Genomic DNA, 17,169 nt, shown 5'->3' with positions numbered 1-17,169 from the left:
AAAGTGTATACTGCAGATGCTGGAGATGAGAGTGAAGAGTGTGGTGCTGGAAAAGTACAGGTCAAGCAGCAGCTGAGTAGCAGGAGAATTGATTGTTTCAGGCAAAAGCCCTTCATCAGGAATGAGGCTTGTGAGCCAGGAGTGTTGCCACACAAATGGGGTTGACGCTGGGGGGGAAAGTAGTTGAGAATGTGATGGGTTGATGAAGGTGGGGTTCATGGTGATAGGTCGGAGAGGAGGGTGGAGTGGATAGGTAGGAAGGAAGGTGGACAGGTCATGAGGGCGGTACCAAGTTGGAAGGTTGGATCTGGGATAAGATGGGGGGAGGGGAAATGAAGAAACTGGTGAAATCCACATTGATCCCATGTGGTTAGAGGGTCCCAAGGCGGAAGATGAGGCATTCTTCATCCAGGCTTTGGTTAGGGTTTGGCGATTGGTCCCGTGTGGTTGGAGGATCCTATGTCGATTTCACCAGTTTTCTCATCCCCCCCCCCCCCCCCCCGCCCTATCCCAGATCCAACCTTCCAACTTGGCGTTGCCCTCATAACCTGTCCTACCTGTACATCTTCCTTCCCATCTATCTGCTCCACCTATCACCATTCACCCCATCTTCATCTATTTAACACACTCTCAGCTACCTTCCCCCCCCCCCCCCCCGCTCCGGCCTGGCTCCCATCCTATTTATCTCTCCACATGTGAGAGGAAATGCCCTTCATCTTGTCAAGACCATTTGATACATTTCAATACAACTCTTATTCTAAATTCCAGTGAAAAGAAGCCTATCTATCAAACATACCTAAGATATCTCACTCATTCCATGAACATCCTTTATGTTTGATTCTCCTTGTCAATAAAGGCAACCAACCTGTTCGTCACCTTGATTAGGATGCAGGTACAGCATATAACCTTTCATAACTCACGCAGTTGAACACTAAATCCATTTGCACCTTTGAATTCCATAGTCAATTTAAGTAGTAATTGGGCCTAATAACTGTTTTTAGTTTGCAACTTCCAAATATTCTATGGAAAGCTAACAAATAGGATTACAAGATTCAGTGAATGTTGAATATTGTGTAACGGTGCCTCTAGGAATGCAACGTAAGGTAAGTTACAATCTCCATTGAAATTATCTTTTGTTTGTGTCATTAAATATATTTTTAGGAAAACATTGTTACTTGCTTTCCAAAAGAAACATTTTAAATGTTTATTAAGCTGCTAATTTTGTATATTTTAAAAGTAATGACTGTTCAGATAAATAGCCGTAAGAATTGAGCTAATTGGTTTATGTAAGCCTGATCATAATTCCCCATTAAAATGATTTGAAATGCATTTAGTTTTTTTGTTTATCTCAAAGGTTATTAATGACTTGTCAGGAGTCTGATTTTGTGGATTCTGATGCTACAGAGACGAGACCATGATTCACTACAAAACTACTGCAAATCTGCTATTGAAATCAGCCATTCGCAGTATCCTTATTTAATGCAAATCTATATCTCTGATGGATACCACTAGGATATTTGGGCTTTTTCTTAATCTATTTTTGTGCCCAGGCTTATCACACTTAACTGCTGCCCAATCTGAAATGGGTTAATTCCTCACACAGGATGAAGCTTTTGAGCCTTCCTAACCTGATAGTCAATTGCTACTGTGTTAATCCCCAAAATCATTGAGGAAATGAACAGTACTATTTCAAACTTTCAATAGCAAGTTTCTATGGTAATTTTAATTTAGAATATTACTATCAGAAGTTAGCAACTTTTTAAATTGATGTCATAATTGTCGTAAGCATATACGATATAGCACAAATCATGATGACCAGAATCAACACAGTTGTCTTTCAGCCTTGGCTGAATTGTTGAATTTATGATTTCTAAATTAATTGAGTAATACGATGAGCCTCAATGATAGTATATGCTCAATTTTTAATTATCTCCATATAATACTTACACTTACAATACACTGAAACAGGTCATTTTTCTAGAAAACAAAGTATGATGTTATATGAACATTGTAAACTTTGTTTAAAAAAAACAAGAAGGGCTCATGCCCGAAATGTCGATTCTCCTGCTGCTTGGATGCTGTCTGACCTGCTGCGCTTTTCCAGCAACACATTTTCAGCTTAAAAAAACTCAGTTTGGTACCCTATTCTTCTATTTTAATTTCTAAATTGTGCGGCCATATTGTTAGTAATTTTTTAAAAATCTGCTATTCACATGTGTGACTTAAAAAGGCCTGCTGGCACTCACTTTTAAATCATACAAGAAGTCACAACTAAGCCTTTTGTCCCTCACTGCAAGCCTGCAATTTTTCAGCACTTGGCTCTAAGCAACAGTCAACAGAATGGACTATGACTCAAAGCCCTCCGCTTCTTCCTTTCCCGCCGCACCAACCAGTACCCTTCCACTGACACCCTCCTTCGACTGACTGAACTGGTCCTCACCCTGAATAACTTCTCTTTTCAATCCTCCCACTTCCTCCAAACTAAAGGAGTTGCCATGGGCACCCGCATGGGCCCCAGCTATGCCTGCCTCTTCGTAGGATATGTGGAACAGTCCATCTTCCGCAACTACACTGGCACCACCCCCCACCTTTTCCTCCGCTACATCGATGACTGTATCGGCGCTGCCTCGTGCTCCCACGAGGAGGTTGAACAGTTCATCAACTTTACTAACACCTTCCATCCCGACCTGAAATTCACCTGGACTGTCTCAGACTCCTCCCTCCCCTTCCTAGACCTTTCCATTTCTATCTCGGGCGACCAACTCAACACAGACATCTATTATAAACCGACTGACTCCCACAGCTACCTGGACTACACCTCCTCCCACCCTGCCCCCTGTAAAAACGCCATCCCATATTCCCAATTCCTTCGTCTCCGCCGCATCTGCTCCCAGGAGGACCAATTCCAACACCGCACAGCCCAGATGGCCTCCTTCTTCAAGGACCGCAGATTCCCCCCAGACGTGATCGACGATGCCCTCCACCGCATCTCCTCCACTTCCCGCTCCTACGCTCTTGAGCCCCGCTCCTCCAACCGCCACCAAGACAGAACCCCACTGGTTCTCACCTACCACCCCACCAACCTCTGCATACAACGTATCATCCGCCGCCATTTCCGCCACCTCCAAACGGACCCCACCACCAAGGATATATTTCCCTCCCCTCCCCTATCAGCGTTCCGCAAGGACCACTCCCTTCGTGACTCCCTCGTCAGATCCACACCCCCCACCAACCCAACCTCCACCCCCGGCACCTTCCCCTGCAACCGCAGGAAATGTAAAACTTGCGCCCACACCTCCACACTCACTTCCCTCCAAGGCCCCAAGGGATCCTTCCATATCCGCCACAAGTTCACCTGTACCTCCACACACATCATCTATTGCATCCGCTGCACCCGATGTGGCCTCCTCTATATTGGTGAGACAGGCCGCTTACTTGCGGAACGCTTCAGAGAACACCTCCGGGCCGCCCGAACCAACCAACCCAATCACCCCGTGGCTCAACACTTTAACTCTCCCTCCCACTCCACCGAGGACATGCAGGTCCTTGGACTCCTCCACCGGCAGAACACAACAACACGACGGCTGGAGGAGGAGCGCCTCATCTTCCGCCTGGGAACCCTCCAACCACAAGGTATGAATTCAGATTTCTCCAGTTTCCTCATTTCCCCTCCCCCCACCTTGTCTCAGTCGGTTCCCTCAACTCAGCACCGCCCTCCTAACCTGCAATCCTCTTCCTGACCTCTCCGCCCCCACCCCACTCCGGCCTATCACCCTCACCTTGACCTCCTTCCACCTATCCCACCTCCATCGCCCCTCCTCCCTTCCTTTTATCTCAGCCTGCTTGGCTCTCTCTCTTATTCCTGATGAAGGGCTTATGCTCGAAACGTCGAATTCTCTATTCCTGAGATGCTGCCTGGCCTGCTGTGCTTTGACCAGCAACACATTTGCAACAGAATGGACTATAGCAAGTTTTCACTTTCTTAGCACACCAATTTACTGAAGCAATTTATAACACTATTTTCTCTCCTGGCTGCATCACTTGATAGGTTTTTCTGCTGCTGCAATCAGGCTCTTTGGTACAATGCTAATTACATTCTGATGGACCTTCAATTGAGATTGTAAATCTTAGCAGCATAACTATCTTATATTGTTATGGTGATGCTAGAAGTTGTTTTACAATAAGTTTATAATAAATAGCAGAAATTATAATTTGGTGTATGGCCTGGCATCAGCAGGCGGATAGCAGCAGACAGAGGTGGTCTGATTGACTGGTGGAAAGTATCAAAAGCTTGTGCATTCAATGTTGGGGGGTGGATGGGAGTATGATGTCTGTGGGTGAGTTGATGAGACAGGAAGAGGCATTGAATAGATGGTGAGAGCTGAGTGGAGTCCGGGTCAGAGAGTTCAACAGATGAATGGGTCAGTGAGGGGGTTCGGTTGGGTTAGCAAGTGGGCTGTAACGGAATTCTGAGGGTCAGTGGGTGGATGGTTCCAGTGAATGGGTTGAGAGATGGTTCTGAGGATTAGTGAAGGTGATAAACGTCCCTATGTAGTTGGTGAGGTGTTGTGTGGAGGGGCTAGTGTCCATGAGAGCTGCTGGGGTTGGAGGGAGCTGTTGTTGAGAGTGCCTCGAGAAGGGTTGGGTTGGGTCATGGAGATGGGGAAGAGGGGTTTCGGTGGGATGGGGGTGGAGAGGTTAACTGGTGTTGGCGAGGCGTCGATGGAGAGGGAGTTTGATGTTGTCAGCGAGAGGAGTGGATGGGGGGGTTAAGGTCAGTGTCGGTAATGAGCGGTTGGTTTTTGTCATTGGGGTTGGGAGGGAGGGAGGTCCATGAGCGAGATCCAAGGGTCCGGGGGTGGTGAGGTGGGGAAGAAGCGGTGAATGAGGTACGCTACCTGGAGCCTGCCGATTGGCCGCGGCGTGCGGCGTGATGACGTTGTGTTGATGTTGGTCTCCAGCAGCATGGCGGCGCGTGAGCTCCAGCATACGTAACAGAAAGAGCGAGAATATCTGACGGGGGTGGGGGGGCAAATTAACGGCCGTTACCGTCCCCCCCCCGGATCGACAGAGCGAGAGATGGATGGAGTACACCTGGAATTCCCGGCTTTACCGTCTTCCAGGGAAGACGCGGGGGTGGGTAAACGTAAACCGGCGCCGAGTTTCGGCCTAAAGTTGTGAACAAAGCCGGCTCTGATCTTGCAGGGGACGGGGACGGGGGGGCAGGGGGTGAGCCTGACCCGGGGAAGGTGAGTGCAGGCCGGCTCCCAGGCACTGTCAGCGGGGTCTAGGCACCGGGCGAGCCGCCGTTTGGCTTCCATAGTGTGAGATGGCAGCTTACCGCAGAGTATTTATTGCTTTGTTTTCACTCGTGTGTCTCAGGAGTAACCGTGAAGTTTACTGAACTGTTCAGGCTCTTGTGTTTTTGTCTCTTGTGGCGATTCAGCTTCTTTTTAGGGAGCAGTATTTATTTAATCTTGGCCGCGTTTGCCCCCATTTGACAAGTCAGCAACACGTGGGATTGAGGAACAAACCCAACTCCACTTAAACTTCAACAAAACGTATTCAAAAGCGTCCAGGATACTTTTTTGCTCTTTTTCCAAAAAAGACACACGGATTAAAACTATTTATTAACCTTATGGTAAAATATCATAAGCTTTGAGCTAAAGAAGAAAAGGGAAGCTTGGTGGTTGTGTAACCTGTGATCGTTCTTCCTGCTTGAGGCATGGGGAAGGCCTTCTGGCTGTTGGACTTAGCTGGAGCCTGAGTAAGGGAGAAAAAAGCTAGTAAAGCTATTCAGATTTCCTTACCAATGTAAGGTATGGTTACCTGTGTTTGGCGTTGGACATACCCAGGAATAAATCTCAAACAGGTACGATATTCTTAAACTTTGGTTTCAGTTCCTTTTAAACATTTAAAATTACTTGGAGCAAAGAAGCGCATACCATAGATTTGACAAATTCCTGCTGAGCGAATTTGTTGAAAAAATAATAATTCCTACCCCCTTGTTTGCTCCAATAGCTATAGTATTTCTTTGCCTGGTCCAGTTAAATTTCTGGTCAGTGATAATCCACTAGGATAGTGAAAGATTTTGCGATGGTAATATTGCCAAACATCAGTGCGAGGTGGTTAGCTTTGATCTTGTTGAGGCTGGCCCATTACCTGCACCTGATGTGAATGTTAATGCCATTTATCAATGTAAATCTGGATGTTGATCATGTCTTCATGAGGGCTATTGAACTACTTAAGTATTTTTGAGGCTGCTTTTAAGAGACACCGTGACAGAGTTAATAGAAGTGACCTACTTCACTTTCAAAGAGATTAATGACCAGTAGCATACATGTTAGATAAAGGGGAGATGAGAAACATTTATTATCAGGGGATGATGGAAGTCTTGAACTGCCCAAAAGACTGATAGAGGCAGAATATAGAACATAGAAAAATACAGCGCAGTACAGGCCCTTCGGCCCTCGATGTTGCGCCGATCCATGCCCACCTAACCTACACTAGCCCACTTTCCTCCATATGCCTATCCAATGCCCGTTTAAATGCCCATAAAGAGGGAGAGTCCACCACTGTTACTGGCAGGGCATTCCATGAACTCACGACTCAATATCTCATCATATTTAAAATTAATGCTTGGATATGCACTTGAATGTGGAGAGAGGGGTTAGGTTGAATAGCATTTCTTTGGCCAGGACAGATCCAATAGGTTTCTTGGTGTAAATTTTCTTTTTAAGTGTAAAACATTAATTGGTAAAAGATGAAGTGGCTGAAAATTGTGTTGCTGGAAAAGTGCAGCAGGTCAGGCAGCATCCAAAGAGCAGGAGGATCGACGTTTCAGGCATGAGCCCTTCTTCAGGAAGTGGTCCCAGTAGGGAAAAACAAAGTTTAGAAGACGTGAAATAGGACAGCTATGATATGAAGAGGGACAGAGGCTACATAGAGATGCAGTTAGGTTAAGTTGCGGGCACACATCTGGCAAATGATATATGGGAAATGTAGAATTAAGGCAGAAGTGGATGGGTTCTTCATAACCAAAGGGCTGAAAGATTATTGGGGCGAAGTAGAAATATGGAGTACAGTAATCAGATCAGCCATGATCTAAGTGAATGGCAGAACAGGCCTGAGGAGCTGCATGGCCTGTTCGTGTTCCTAGTTCTTGTATTCTTACATAAATAGAATTAGTTTTCAGATACGTGGCCTTTTCATTAAAACCAGTTCTGACCGATCATTGATCTAAAATATTAAACTCTTTCTCTCTCTGTAGATTCTGACCAATTATCTTTGTTTATGTATTTTTATTTCAGATTTACAGTATTTTTTATACATTTAAATTAACCAAAAATACATTCATTGATTGCGAGAGAATCTCTTGCATCGAATATTTAGGAGAATTTGATAGACAAAGCCAAAATTAGGAAATTCAAAATATAATTGGATCATAGGCTGGGAGAGTTGAGGTGCTCAAGAAATTTTTTTTAATGGACCACATTGAGGAATTTGGTTTTCCTTTCTATTGTGATTAAACGCAATGCATCCTTTTTATAACAGAGTACTTTTTTTATTTCAGGGCCTCAGTTTTGGTGATCATTAACTATTAATTCCTTTCTGCATAATGAGACTGTGTAAATATAATTTAAAAAAGTATATACACCTTGCACTTCAAAAAAATTAAGTGGACAGTATTTTAAATTAACTTTTTAGATGATAGCTCTGAACCCTCACCCTGACTGATACTGAAATGGGATCTCTGAAAATAATAACCAGGTTTGACCACATGACCCGTCAACCCATGTCAAAGCAGACCTGTGGTTAAGTCGGCTTCTCCTTTTAGAGTTATCTCCTATACTAAATGGTAATCCCTTAGATTTAATTACATTTGTGTAGCTGAACGGTTATAAACACATTCCTTTACAGATTTCAGCATTGGCTTCCATCTATCATGTCAGTTGATTGCAAAAAAAATTAATCATGATTTGTTACTGAAACTCCTATCCTATCCTGTCCTGTCTGTTGAAATAATGAGCACACTTTGATTATGGTTGTGACTCTGGTACTTACAGACTGTTTGCTCATTAGAATTGCAGTTAAAATTATGATAAAGACTTATTTTTTGGAACTGCCTTTTTAGCTCTTTAGTTGATGTTTGTTTGAAAGTAATACAATTAAACTGCAATTTTATTTGAAAGTTGGTAACATTTTATGATATTTAACTTTGGGAACTTTCATATTTTTTCTTTGTAAGCTTCTTGATTGAAGTTAAAAATATAATGAGCTGTTGCATTATTATCAGTGTAGATGCACTTTATTACTTGGCTTTTTCAAAAGTACAAATTGATATTTCCCTCTAATAGCCATATTTCTTTCAAAGACAATCAACTCTTAACTTTTAAAAAATGAAATAGTTTTGTAGTCTGTTTGATTCAAGATAATTTCTCAAGGCAACCTGACGTTCACGTGTGTGAAATCAGACTAAGTATGGAAGAAAATGTTTTAAATACAACTGGCAAAATAATCAGGCTGAAATTCAAAATCTGAAATAATGGTCATAAAAATTGGAGTTTTGGAAATAGGAAATAAATGCTGTGGTTTGAAGAGGTGATGAATTTTAAATGTCACAGATTCAAATTGGGCAAAAATGAGTGTTATCGATTACTCAATTTAGGAAGAATTCACAACTTTAATATCTTACATAATTTTTTTTGCTGTTTAGGATTGGATATATCCAATGAGACGTGCGATGCAGGTAATCCAAGTGCTATTGTTTTACTGTTTGCAACACTAAGGCCTCTTTTATAGTTCATTCATTTTCTCATTATATTATTCATAGCATCATAGAATCCCTAGAGCAAAAGGAGGCCATTCAGTCCATTGAGTCTGCACTGACACCCTGAAGAGCATTACACCCAGACCTAGCTCCTTACCATATCCTGTAACTCCATATTTACTATGGTTAATCCACCTAGCCTGAACACCACGGACAATTTCAGCATGGCCAGTCAGCCTAATCAGCACATTTGTGGACTACGTTGGAAATGGAGCACCTAGGAAACGTGCATAGAATGTGCAAACTTCATACAGACAGTTGGCCAAGGCTGAAATTGACCCGACAAAATCATTACTTATTATGATTATATTTCGCATTTTGTATGAAACAGCTAATAATAGTGAGTTTTGAGAAGATTTGTAGCTCAGATTGAGATTTTACATGTAGGTTTGCTCACTGAGCTGCAAGGTTCGTTTCCAGATGTTTCGCTACCTTACTAGGCAACATCTTCAGTGGGCCTCAGGTGAAGCAATGCTGAAAATTCCTGCTTTCTTTTTATATGTTAGGGTTTCTTTGGGTTGATGATGTTATTTCCTGTGGTGAAGTCACTTCCTGTTCCTTTTTTTCAGGGGGTGGTAGATGGGGTCTAACTGGATGTGTGTGTTGATAGAGTTCTGATTGGAATGCCATGCCTCTACGAATTCTCGTGCATGTCTTTGTTTGCCTTGTCCTAGGATGGATGTGTTGTCCCAGCCGAAATGGTGTCCTTCCTCATCCTTATGTGAGGATCCTAGTGAGAGAGGGTCATGGCTTTTTGTGGCTAGTTGGTGTTTATGTGTCCTGGTGGCTAGTTTTCTGCCTGTTTGTCCAATATAGTGTTTGTTACAGCCCTTGCATGGTATTTTGTAAATTACATTAGTTTTACTCATTATCTGTATAGGATCTTTCAAGTTCATTAGCTGTTGTTTTAGTCTGTTGGTGGGTTTGTGGGCTACCATGATACCAAGGAGTCTGAGTAGTCCGGCAGTCATTTGAGATGTCTTTGATGTAGGGGAGAGTGGGTAGGGTTTCTGGACATGTTTTGTCTGCAAAGACTCTATACAGATAATGAGCAAAACTAACACCATTTACAAATTATCATGCAAAGGCTGTGACAAACAGGCAGAAAACTAGCCACCAGGATCTATGAACACCAACCAGCCACGGGGAGAACATGGAAACTCCACACAGTCAGTCGCCTGAGTCGGGAATTGAACCCGGGTCTCTGGCGCTGCGAGGCAGCAGTGCTAACCACTGTGCCACCATGCCACCCACAATTGTGTGCATGTTGTGTAAATTAGGTGTCGTGTGTCAAGTTAAATCTTTACTATTTCTAATTATGTACTTAGACAGCCATTGCAAGTGTAATTTTTTTTTGCATGTGACTGGATAGCTGCAGAATATTTTTTGGTATATTCTAACTTTGAGTTCTTTGAGTAGAATGCAACTAAGTAGAAAAGTCCTGTTAATTTAGAAATAGAAAATGGAACTAATTTATAAACAATTGGAAAAGAACAAACTGCAAACATATTTTCAATGAACAAGCAATAAATTAACATGGCATTAAACAGACAAAACAGCAGGTACAAAATTTAAAGACATTTCAGATGCTTATTAGAACAAAATTCTTATAATGCAGAAATAGAGGAAAACATTATTACACTCTACTTTTGAAAACTCAGTTTTATTTTGACTTTTTATTATAGAACATAGTTATCATTGGTAATGTGCTTTTTCATTTTATCCAGTTGACTAACAACCATTTTTGTTCATAGGAGATACTACCTGGCTTGTATTTGGGGCCGTATTCTGCTGCTATGAAAAGTAAGGTATGAGCTTTAAGAAATAAAACAAGACTGTTCTCAGTGAAACGAAATATATGCTACTTCTGCATTTAAAAAAAAAAGTTTTACTGTTCCCTTGCTGGTAGCACAATTCATTTCATCAACCCTGTGTATCGGAAAATCAAATCAGACAAAGTTAAAAATCACACAAAACCAGGTTATAGTCCAACAGATTTGGAAGTACTAGCTTTTGAAGCGCTGCTTTGAAAGCTATACTTCCAAATAAACCTGCTGTACTATAACTTGGTGTTGTGTGATTTTTTTTTAACTTTGTCCACCCCAGTCCAACACCAGTACCTCCAGAACATGAATAGGCAGCGTAACAATGATGACAATGAGCATCTTCGTTTTTAAACCAGAATGTCTTGATTCCTAAAATGGGCCAGTTGGGAATTACAAGATTTCACAAGTACAGTTCATGTAGTATGAAAGTCAAATGATCAGCAATGCTGATAATGAACATGTATGTCGAATAGAAGGATGAACATAAGCATCTGAGATATTCAATAATTCCTACAAAAGAATATCTCGAGAGGAAGGAGTTTACCTCGATTATCCGAATATCAGATTACCTGAAGGGGATCTCAAGGTCCTGATAGAAACATTATGTCAAAGAGCTGTTTCAACTCTGATAGCGTCCTTTGTTGACAGGTACAATGCTTAAAAATGAACTTGGCTCACTGATGTGGTGCCAAGAACAGTCGTGGACAGTCTAGGCACCGGCTCCAAAAGACAGACCACCTACTGCCCCACCCCCCACCCAACCTTCAAACTTTCCCTGGAGTTCTACACGGGAGTGAACCCTAAACCTTCTTTTCCAGATAATCTCTCCAACATTGTCCTGTACAAGGCAGAGGAGGAATCTGTCAAAAAGTTTGTGTGTGTGTTTGGAGACTTACCCCACAACAGCAGCAGCAGTCTTACTGTTGGTGTACAGTCCACTTGCCCTGGCAGGAGTTGTGGGCAGGCGATGGGGTGGGGGGGGTGGGGGTTGGGGTCTCACGCGCAGTGAGCTTTTGCCTAGTCTCCTGAGCGGGGAGCAGACATCACACAAAACTCCGAGCCCCAGAAGAAATCAATTAACCGAATAATCAGTTATCCGCACAAAATAGTGCCTGCCCATCTCGTTCGGATAGTCGAGGTTCCTCTGTACTTAGACAGTAATTTTGAAGATTATTCTGAAGTAAGTCCCTACTAGCTTCTGATGCATGAGATTAATGTTTATTCCTGTGATAAATGAAATTTCTGCTGCTAAAGATACATTCAAGGAATTGACGCACTTTTTTTGTGTTGAGCCTTTCTTTCCTCAGAAAACTTTAACTCTTTCCAGTCAGTCTGTCTTAAGACTTGAACGCAACTCCCCTAAAGTTAGGCATTGATATAATGAAGGATGCATTGTGTCTCTTATATTTAAAAAAAGGTGCTTATTGAATGACTATTTGCAAAGTAGTATTTACTTTTATGTTTTTTCCACAGTCGTAGAAGTTCTATTGAGGTCAGTAATCATCCTGCAACTGGTTAAATCTTGGGTTGCTTGAAAGAAGCTATGGAGCCACCATGGCGTTTGTTTGTCAAGCCCAACCTTAGTGTTGGTCTCCCACTCGATTTTTAAAAAAAAAGGCTTTATGATCCTCGTAGAGATGACAAATTCTGTTTTCAAAAAAAGCTTGAATTTCCAATGAATGAGTAAATGTGTCATGCAGGACTTTTTATGATCTGAGAGCAAGAGTGAGCTATTCAGCCTTTTTAAACCTGCTTTGCTGTTCAGTAACATCATGGCTGAACTGATTGTAACTTCAAACTTGCATTCCTGCCTAGCCTTTCATATCCTTGTTTAACAAGAATCAATTTCCCTCTGCCTCAAAAATATTCCATGGCTCTTGTTACCGCTGCATTTTTAGAAGTTCCAAAGTCTTCAGCCCTCTGAGAGAAAACATTTGCTGTATCTGTTTTAAATATGCAATTCCTGTTTTTTGTACAGTGATCCCAAGTTCTAGATTCTCCCAAAAGGAGAGACATCTTCTCTGCATCTATCTTGTCAAGACCCCTCAGATTCTTGTGTTTCAATTAGTCTAAACCCCAGCAGACAGAACCTGGCCTGTACAACTTTTTCTCATCTTTAGATTAGATTAGATTAGATTAGACTTACGGTGTGGAAACAGGCCCTTCGGCCCAACAAGTCCACACCGAACCGCCGAAGCGCAACCCACCCATACCCCTACATTTACCCCTTACCTAACACTACGGGCAATTTTAGCTTGGCCAATTCACCTGACCCGCACATCTTTGGACTGTGGGAGGAAACCGGAGCACCCGGAGGAAACCCACGCAGACACGGGGAGAACGTGCAGACTCCACACAGTCAGTCGCCTGAGTCGGGAATTGAACGACTGACTGTGTGGAGTCTGCACGTTCTCCCCGTGTCTGCGTGGGTTTCCTCCGGGTGCTCCGGTTTCCTCCCACAGTCCAAAGATGTGCGGGTCAGGTGAATTGGCCAAGCTAAAATTGCCCGTAGTGTTAGGTAAGGGGTAAATGTAGGGGTATGGGTGGGTTGCGCTTCGGCGGTTCGGTGTGGACTTGTTGGGCCGAAGGGCCTGTTTCCACACCGTAAGTCTAATCTAATCTAAAGATGAGAAAAAGTTGTACAGGCCAGGTTCTGTCTGCTGGGGTTTAGACTAATTGAAACACAAGAATCTGAGGGGTCTTGACAAGATAGATGCAGAGAAGATGTCTCTCCTTTTGGGAGAATCTAGAACTTGGGATCACTGTACAAAAAACAGGAATTGCATATTTAAAACAGATACAGCAAATGTTTTCTCTCAGAGGGCTGAAGACTTTGGAACTTCTAAAAATGTGTCATCTGATTTGACAACCATACCTTCTGTCTTTTAATCCAATTTAATTAATTAAATTGTAAACATTTTAAATAGTAATGGAAAAGGATAGACCAGATCTAAATTGGAGAAAGGCCAATTTTGATGATATTAAGCAAGAACTTTCAAAAGCTGATAGGACGCAAATGTTCGCAGGTAAAGCGACGGCTGGAAAATGGGAAGCCTTCAGAAATGAGATAACAAGAGTCCAGAGAAAGTATATTCCTGTTAGGGTGAAAGGAAAGGCTGGTAGGTATAGGGAATGCTGGATGACTAAAGAAATTGAGGGTTTGGTTAAGAAGAAGAAAGCATAATGTCAGATATAGACAAGATAGATCAAACGAATCCTTAGAGTATAAAGGCAGTAGGAGTATACTTAAGAGGGAAGTTAGGAGGACAAAATGGGGACATGAGATAGCTTTGGCAAATAGAATTAAGGATAATCCAAAGGGTGTTTACAAATAGATTTAAGGACCAAAAGGAGAGAATAGGGCCCCTCAAACATCAACAATCCGGCCTTTGTGTGGAGGTGCAGGAGATAGAGGAGATACTAAACGAGTATTTTGCATCAGTATTTACTGTGCATAAGGACATGGCAGATATAGAATGTAGGGAAATAGATGGTGACATCTTGAAAAATGTCCATATTACAGAGGAGGAAGTGCTGGATGTCTTGAAAAGCATTAAAGTGGATAAATCCCCAGGACTTGATCAGGTGTACCCGAGAACTTTGTGGGAAGCTAGGGAAGTGATTGCTGGGCCTCTTGCTGAGATATTTGTATCATCTATAGTCACAGTTGAAGTGCCGGAAGACTGGAGGTTGGCTAACATGGTGCCACTGTTTAAGAAGGGTAATAAGGACAAGCCAGGGACCTATAGACCAGCGAGCCTGACATCGGTAGTGGGCGCATTGTTGGAGGGAATCCTGAGGGACAGGATGTACATGTATTTGGAAAGGCGAGGCCTGATTAGAGGTGGTCACCATGGCTTTGTGCGTGGGAAATCATGTCTCACAAACTTGATTGAGTTTTTTGAAGAAATAACAGAGGATTGATGAGGGCAGAGTGGTGGACATGATCCATATGGACTTCAGTAACGTATTCGACAAGGTTCCCCATGGGACACTAGTTAACAAGATTAGATCTCATGGAGTACAGGGAGAACTAGAACTAGCCATTTAGATACAGAACTGGCTCAAAGGTAGAAGACAGAGGGTGGTGGTGGAGTGTTGTTTTTCAGACTGGAGGCCTGTGACCAGTAGAGTGGCACGAGGATCGGTGCTGGGTCCACTACTTTTCATCCATAATATAAATGATTTGGATGTGAGCATAAGAGGTATAGTTAGTAAGTTTGCAGATGACACCAAAATTGGAGGTGTAGTAGACAGCGAAGGTTACCTCGGATTACAGCGTGATCTTGACCAGATGGGCCAATGGCCTGAGAAGTGGCAGATGGAGTTTGGATTAGATTACATAGTGTGGAAACAGGCCCTTCGGCCCAACAAGTCCACACCGACCCGCCGAAGCGCAACCCTCCCATACCCCTACATTTACCCCTTACCTAACACTACGGGCAATTTAGCATGACCAATTCACCTGACTGTGGGTGGAAACCCACGCAGACACGGGGAGAACGTGCAAACTCCACACAGTCAGTCACCTGAGGCGGGAATTGAACCCGGGTCTCTGGCGCTGCGAGGCAGCAGTGCTAGCCACCGTGCCGCCCACAATTGTGTGCATGTTGTGTAAATTAGGTGTCGTGTGTCAATTAGGATCTGGACCAGATGGGCCAATGAGCTGAGAAGTAGCAGACAGAGTTTAATTCAGATAAATGCGAGGTGCTGCATTTTGGGAAAGCAAATCTTAGCAGGATTTATACACTTAATGGTAAGGTCCTAGGGTGTGTTGCCGAACAAAGAGACCTTGGTGTGCAGGTTCATAGCTCCTTGAAAGTGGAGTTGCAGGCAGATAGGATAGTGAAGAAGGCCTTTAGTATGCTTTCCTTTATTGGTCGGAGTATTGAGTACAGGAGTTGGGAGGTCATGTTGCGGCTGTACAGGACATTGGTTAGGCCACTGTTGGAATGATGTTGTGAAACCTGAAAGGGTTCAGAAAAGATTTACAAGGATGTTACCAGGGTTGGATTTGAGCTATAGGGAGAGGTTGAATAGATTAGGGTTGTTGTTACCCTGGAGTGTCGGAGGTTGAGAGGTGACCTTATAGAGGTTTACACAATCATGAGGGGCATGGATAGGATAAATAGACAAAGGCTCTTCCCTGGAGTCTGGGAGTCCAGAACTAGAGGGCATAGGATTAGGGTGAGAGGAGAAATATATAAGAGACCTAAGGGGCCACCTTTTCACGCAGAGGGTGGCACGTGTATGGAATGAGTTGCCAGAGGCAATGGTGGAGGCTAGTCCAATTGCAACATTTAAAAGGCATTTGAATGGGTATATGAATAAGAGGGGTTTGGAGGGATATGGGCTGGGTGCTGGCAGGTTGAGACTCATTTGGGTTGGGATATCTAGTCGACATGGGTAAGTTGGACCGAAGTGTCTGTTTCCATGCTGTACATCTCTGACTGTAATTGAGATTGCAGTACTACTTGCTGTGACACACCACTGCTTACAGACAGTCCCCCAGGTTGCATATGGGTTCTGGTCTGGAGTCCATTTGCAAGTTGATTTGTTTGCAAGTCAGCAAACCATATAAAGAAGTAGTTCCTAAGTACAGGAAATGTTCACATATCGGGTACTCAAATTTATATCTCTGTATAAGGTCACATTCTTAAGTGGGAACATTCATTTGTCAGATCCTTTTAAATCGGGGACCTTTTGTAAATCTTGCTGACCTCAAAAAGACTTCCTGTTCGTTAGCTAATCATTCATTTGTGTAAATATGCTGTCTCCCACAACATGAGTTTTTATTTTCCCTAGTAATCTTTGATGTGCTACTTTATCAAAAGCCTTCTGGAATCTTAAGTGCAGTACAGCCACTGGTTCACCTTTATCCACAGCTTGGTTACCTCCTTAAAGAACTCCAATAGACTGATGAAACTTCATATATCTTTCATAAACTATGTTCACACTGACTCAACTTATTTAAGTGCCCTACTATAACTTTCATTACAGCTTCAAACAAATCTCCTATTATAAATGTTAAGCATTTAGCTTGCATTTTAATGCTTTATCTTTTTTTGAATAAGGTTATTATGTTAGCTTTAAGATTTATTCTAAACACCTAAGAGCAACACTTTTTGTGGGCTGCTTATATTCTAATCAACTGAAAGTAAATACTTTTAATTTTTAGTAAGTCTTAATTTCTCCCTCTGATTATCTGCTGGTGTCCTATAGTGGACATTTCATTCGCCTGGAGCCATCCAAAGTTGTTCTCCGCTCCTGATAGCTTGCTTCCTTTTCCTTTCCAAGCCAGATAACTTCTCATCCTAGAGCTGACTTTCACTGTGGGACTTAAAAATGGGGATTCCTCCACTATAGCTCAAGTTAGGTGAATTTTCCAGCCTCCTTTAATTTGTCCGGAGCTCAGTCTCTCCACCCTGAATGTGGAATCCAGTTTGCATGATGAACAATAGAGTATTTTCTCTATTTCAGGTTCAGTACTAGCTAGCTTTGTCTCATCCTTTC

The 17,169-nt window shown here is 42.7% G+C and overlaps 1 protein-coding gene across 2 annotated transcripts in view; it reads left to right on the top strand.

The window, feature by feature from the left end:
* Nucleotides 1–4,953: 4,953 nt before the first annotated feature.
* styx (serine/threonine/tyrosine interacting protein) overlaps nucleotides 4,954–17,169 on the top strand; it is a 39,944-nt gene continuing 27,728 nt past the window's right edge. For both annotated transcript variants that reach the window (XM_060828444.1, XM_060828443.1), the window contains exons 1-3: nucleotides 4,954–5,136; nucleotides 8,717–8,749; nucleotides 10,585–10,638. In XM_060828444.1, coding sequence (XP_060684427.1) covers nucleotides 5,080–5,136; nucleotides 8,717–8,749; nucleotides 10,585–10,638 — 144 coding nt within the window. In that variant the 5' untranslated portion in view covers nucleotides 4,954–5,079. The remainder of the gene's footprint in view (nucleotides 5,137–8,716; nucleotides 8,750–10,584; nucleotides 10,639–17,169) is intronic.

The sequence above is a fragment of the Hemiscyllium ocellatum genome, chromosome 8 (genome assembly GCF_020745735.1).
Source record: "Hemiscyllium ocellatum isolate sHemOce1 chromosome 8, sHemOce1.pat.X.cur, whole genome shotgun sequence".
Classification (NCBI taxonomy): domain Eukaryota; kingdom Metazoa; phylum Chordata; class Chondrichthyes; order Orectolobiformes; family Hemiscylliidae; genus Hemiscyllium; species Hemiscyllium ocellatum.
The sequence above is the reverse complement of the archived record's forward strand: the minus strand, read 5'-3'. Positions and strand labels throughout refer to the sequence as shown.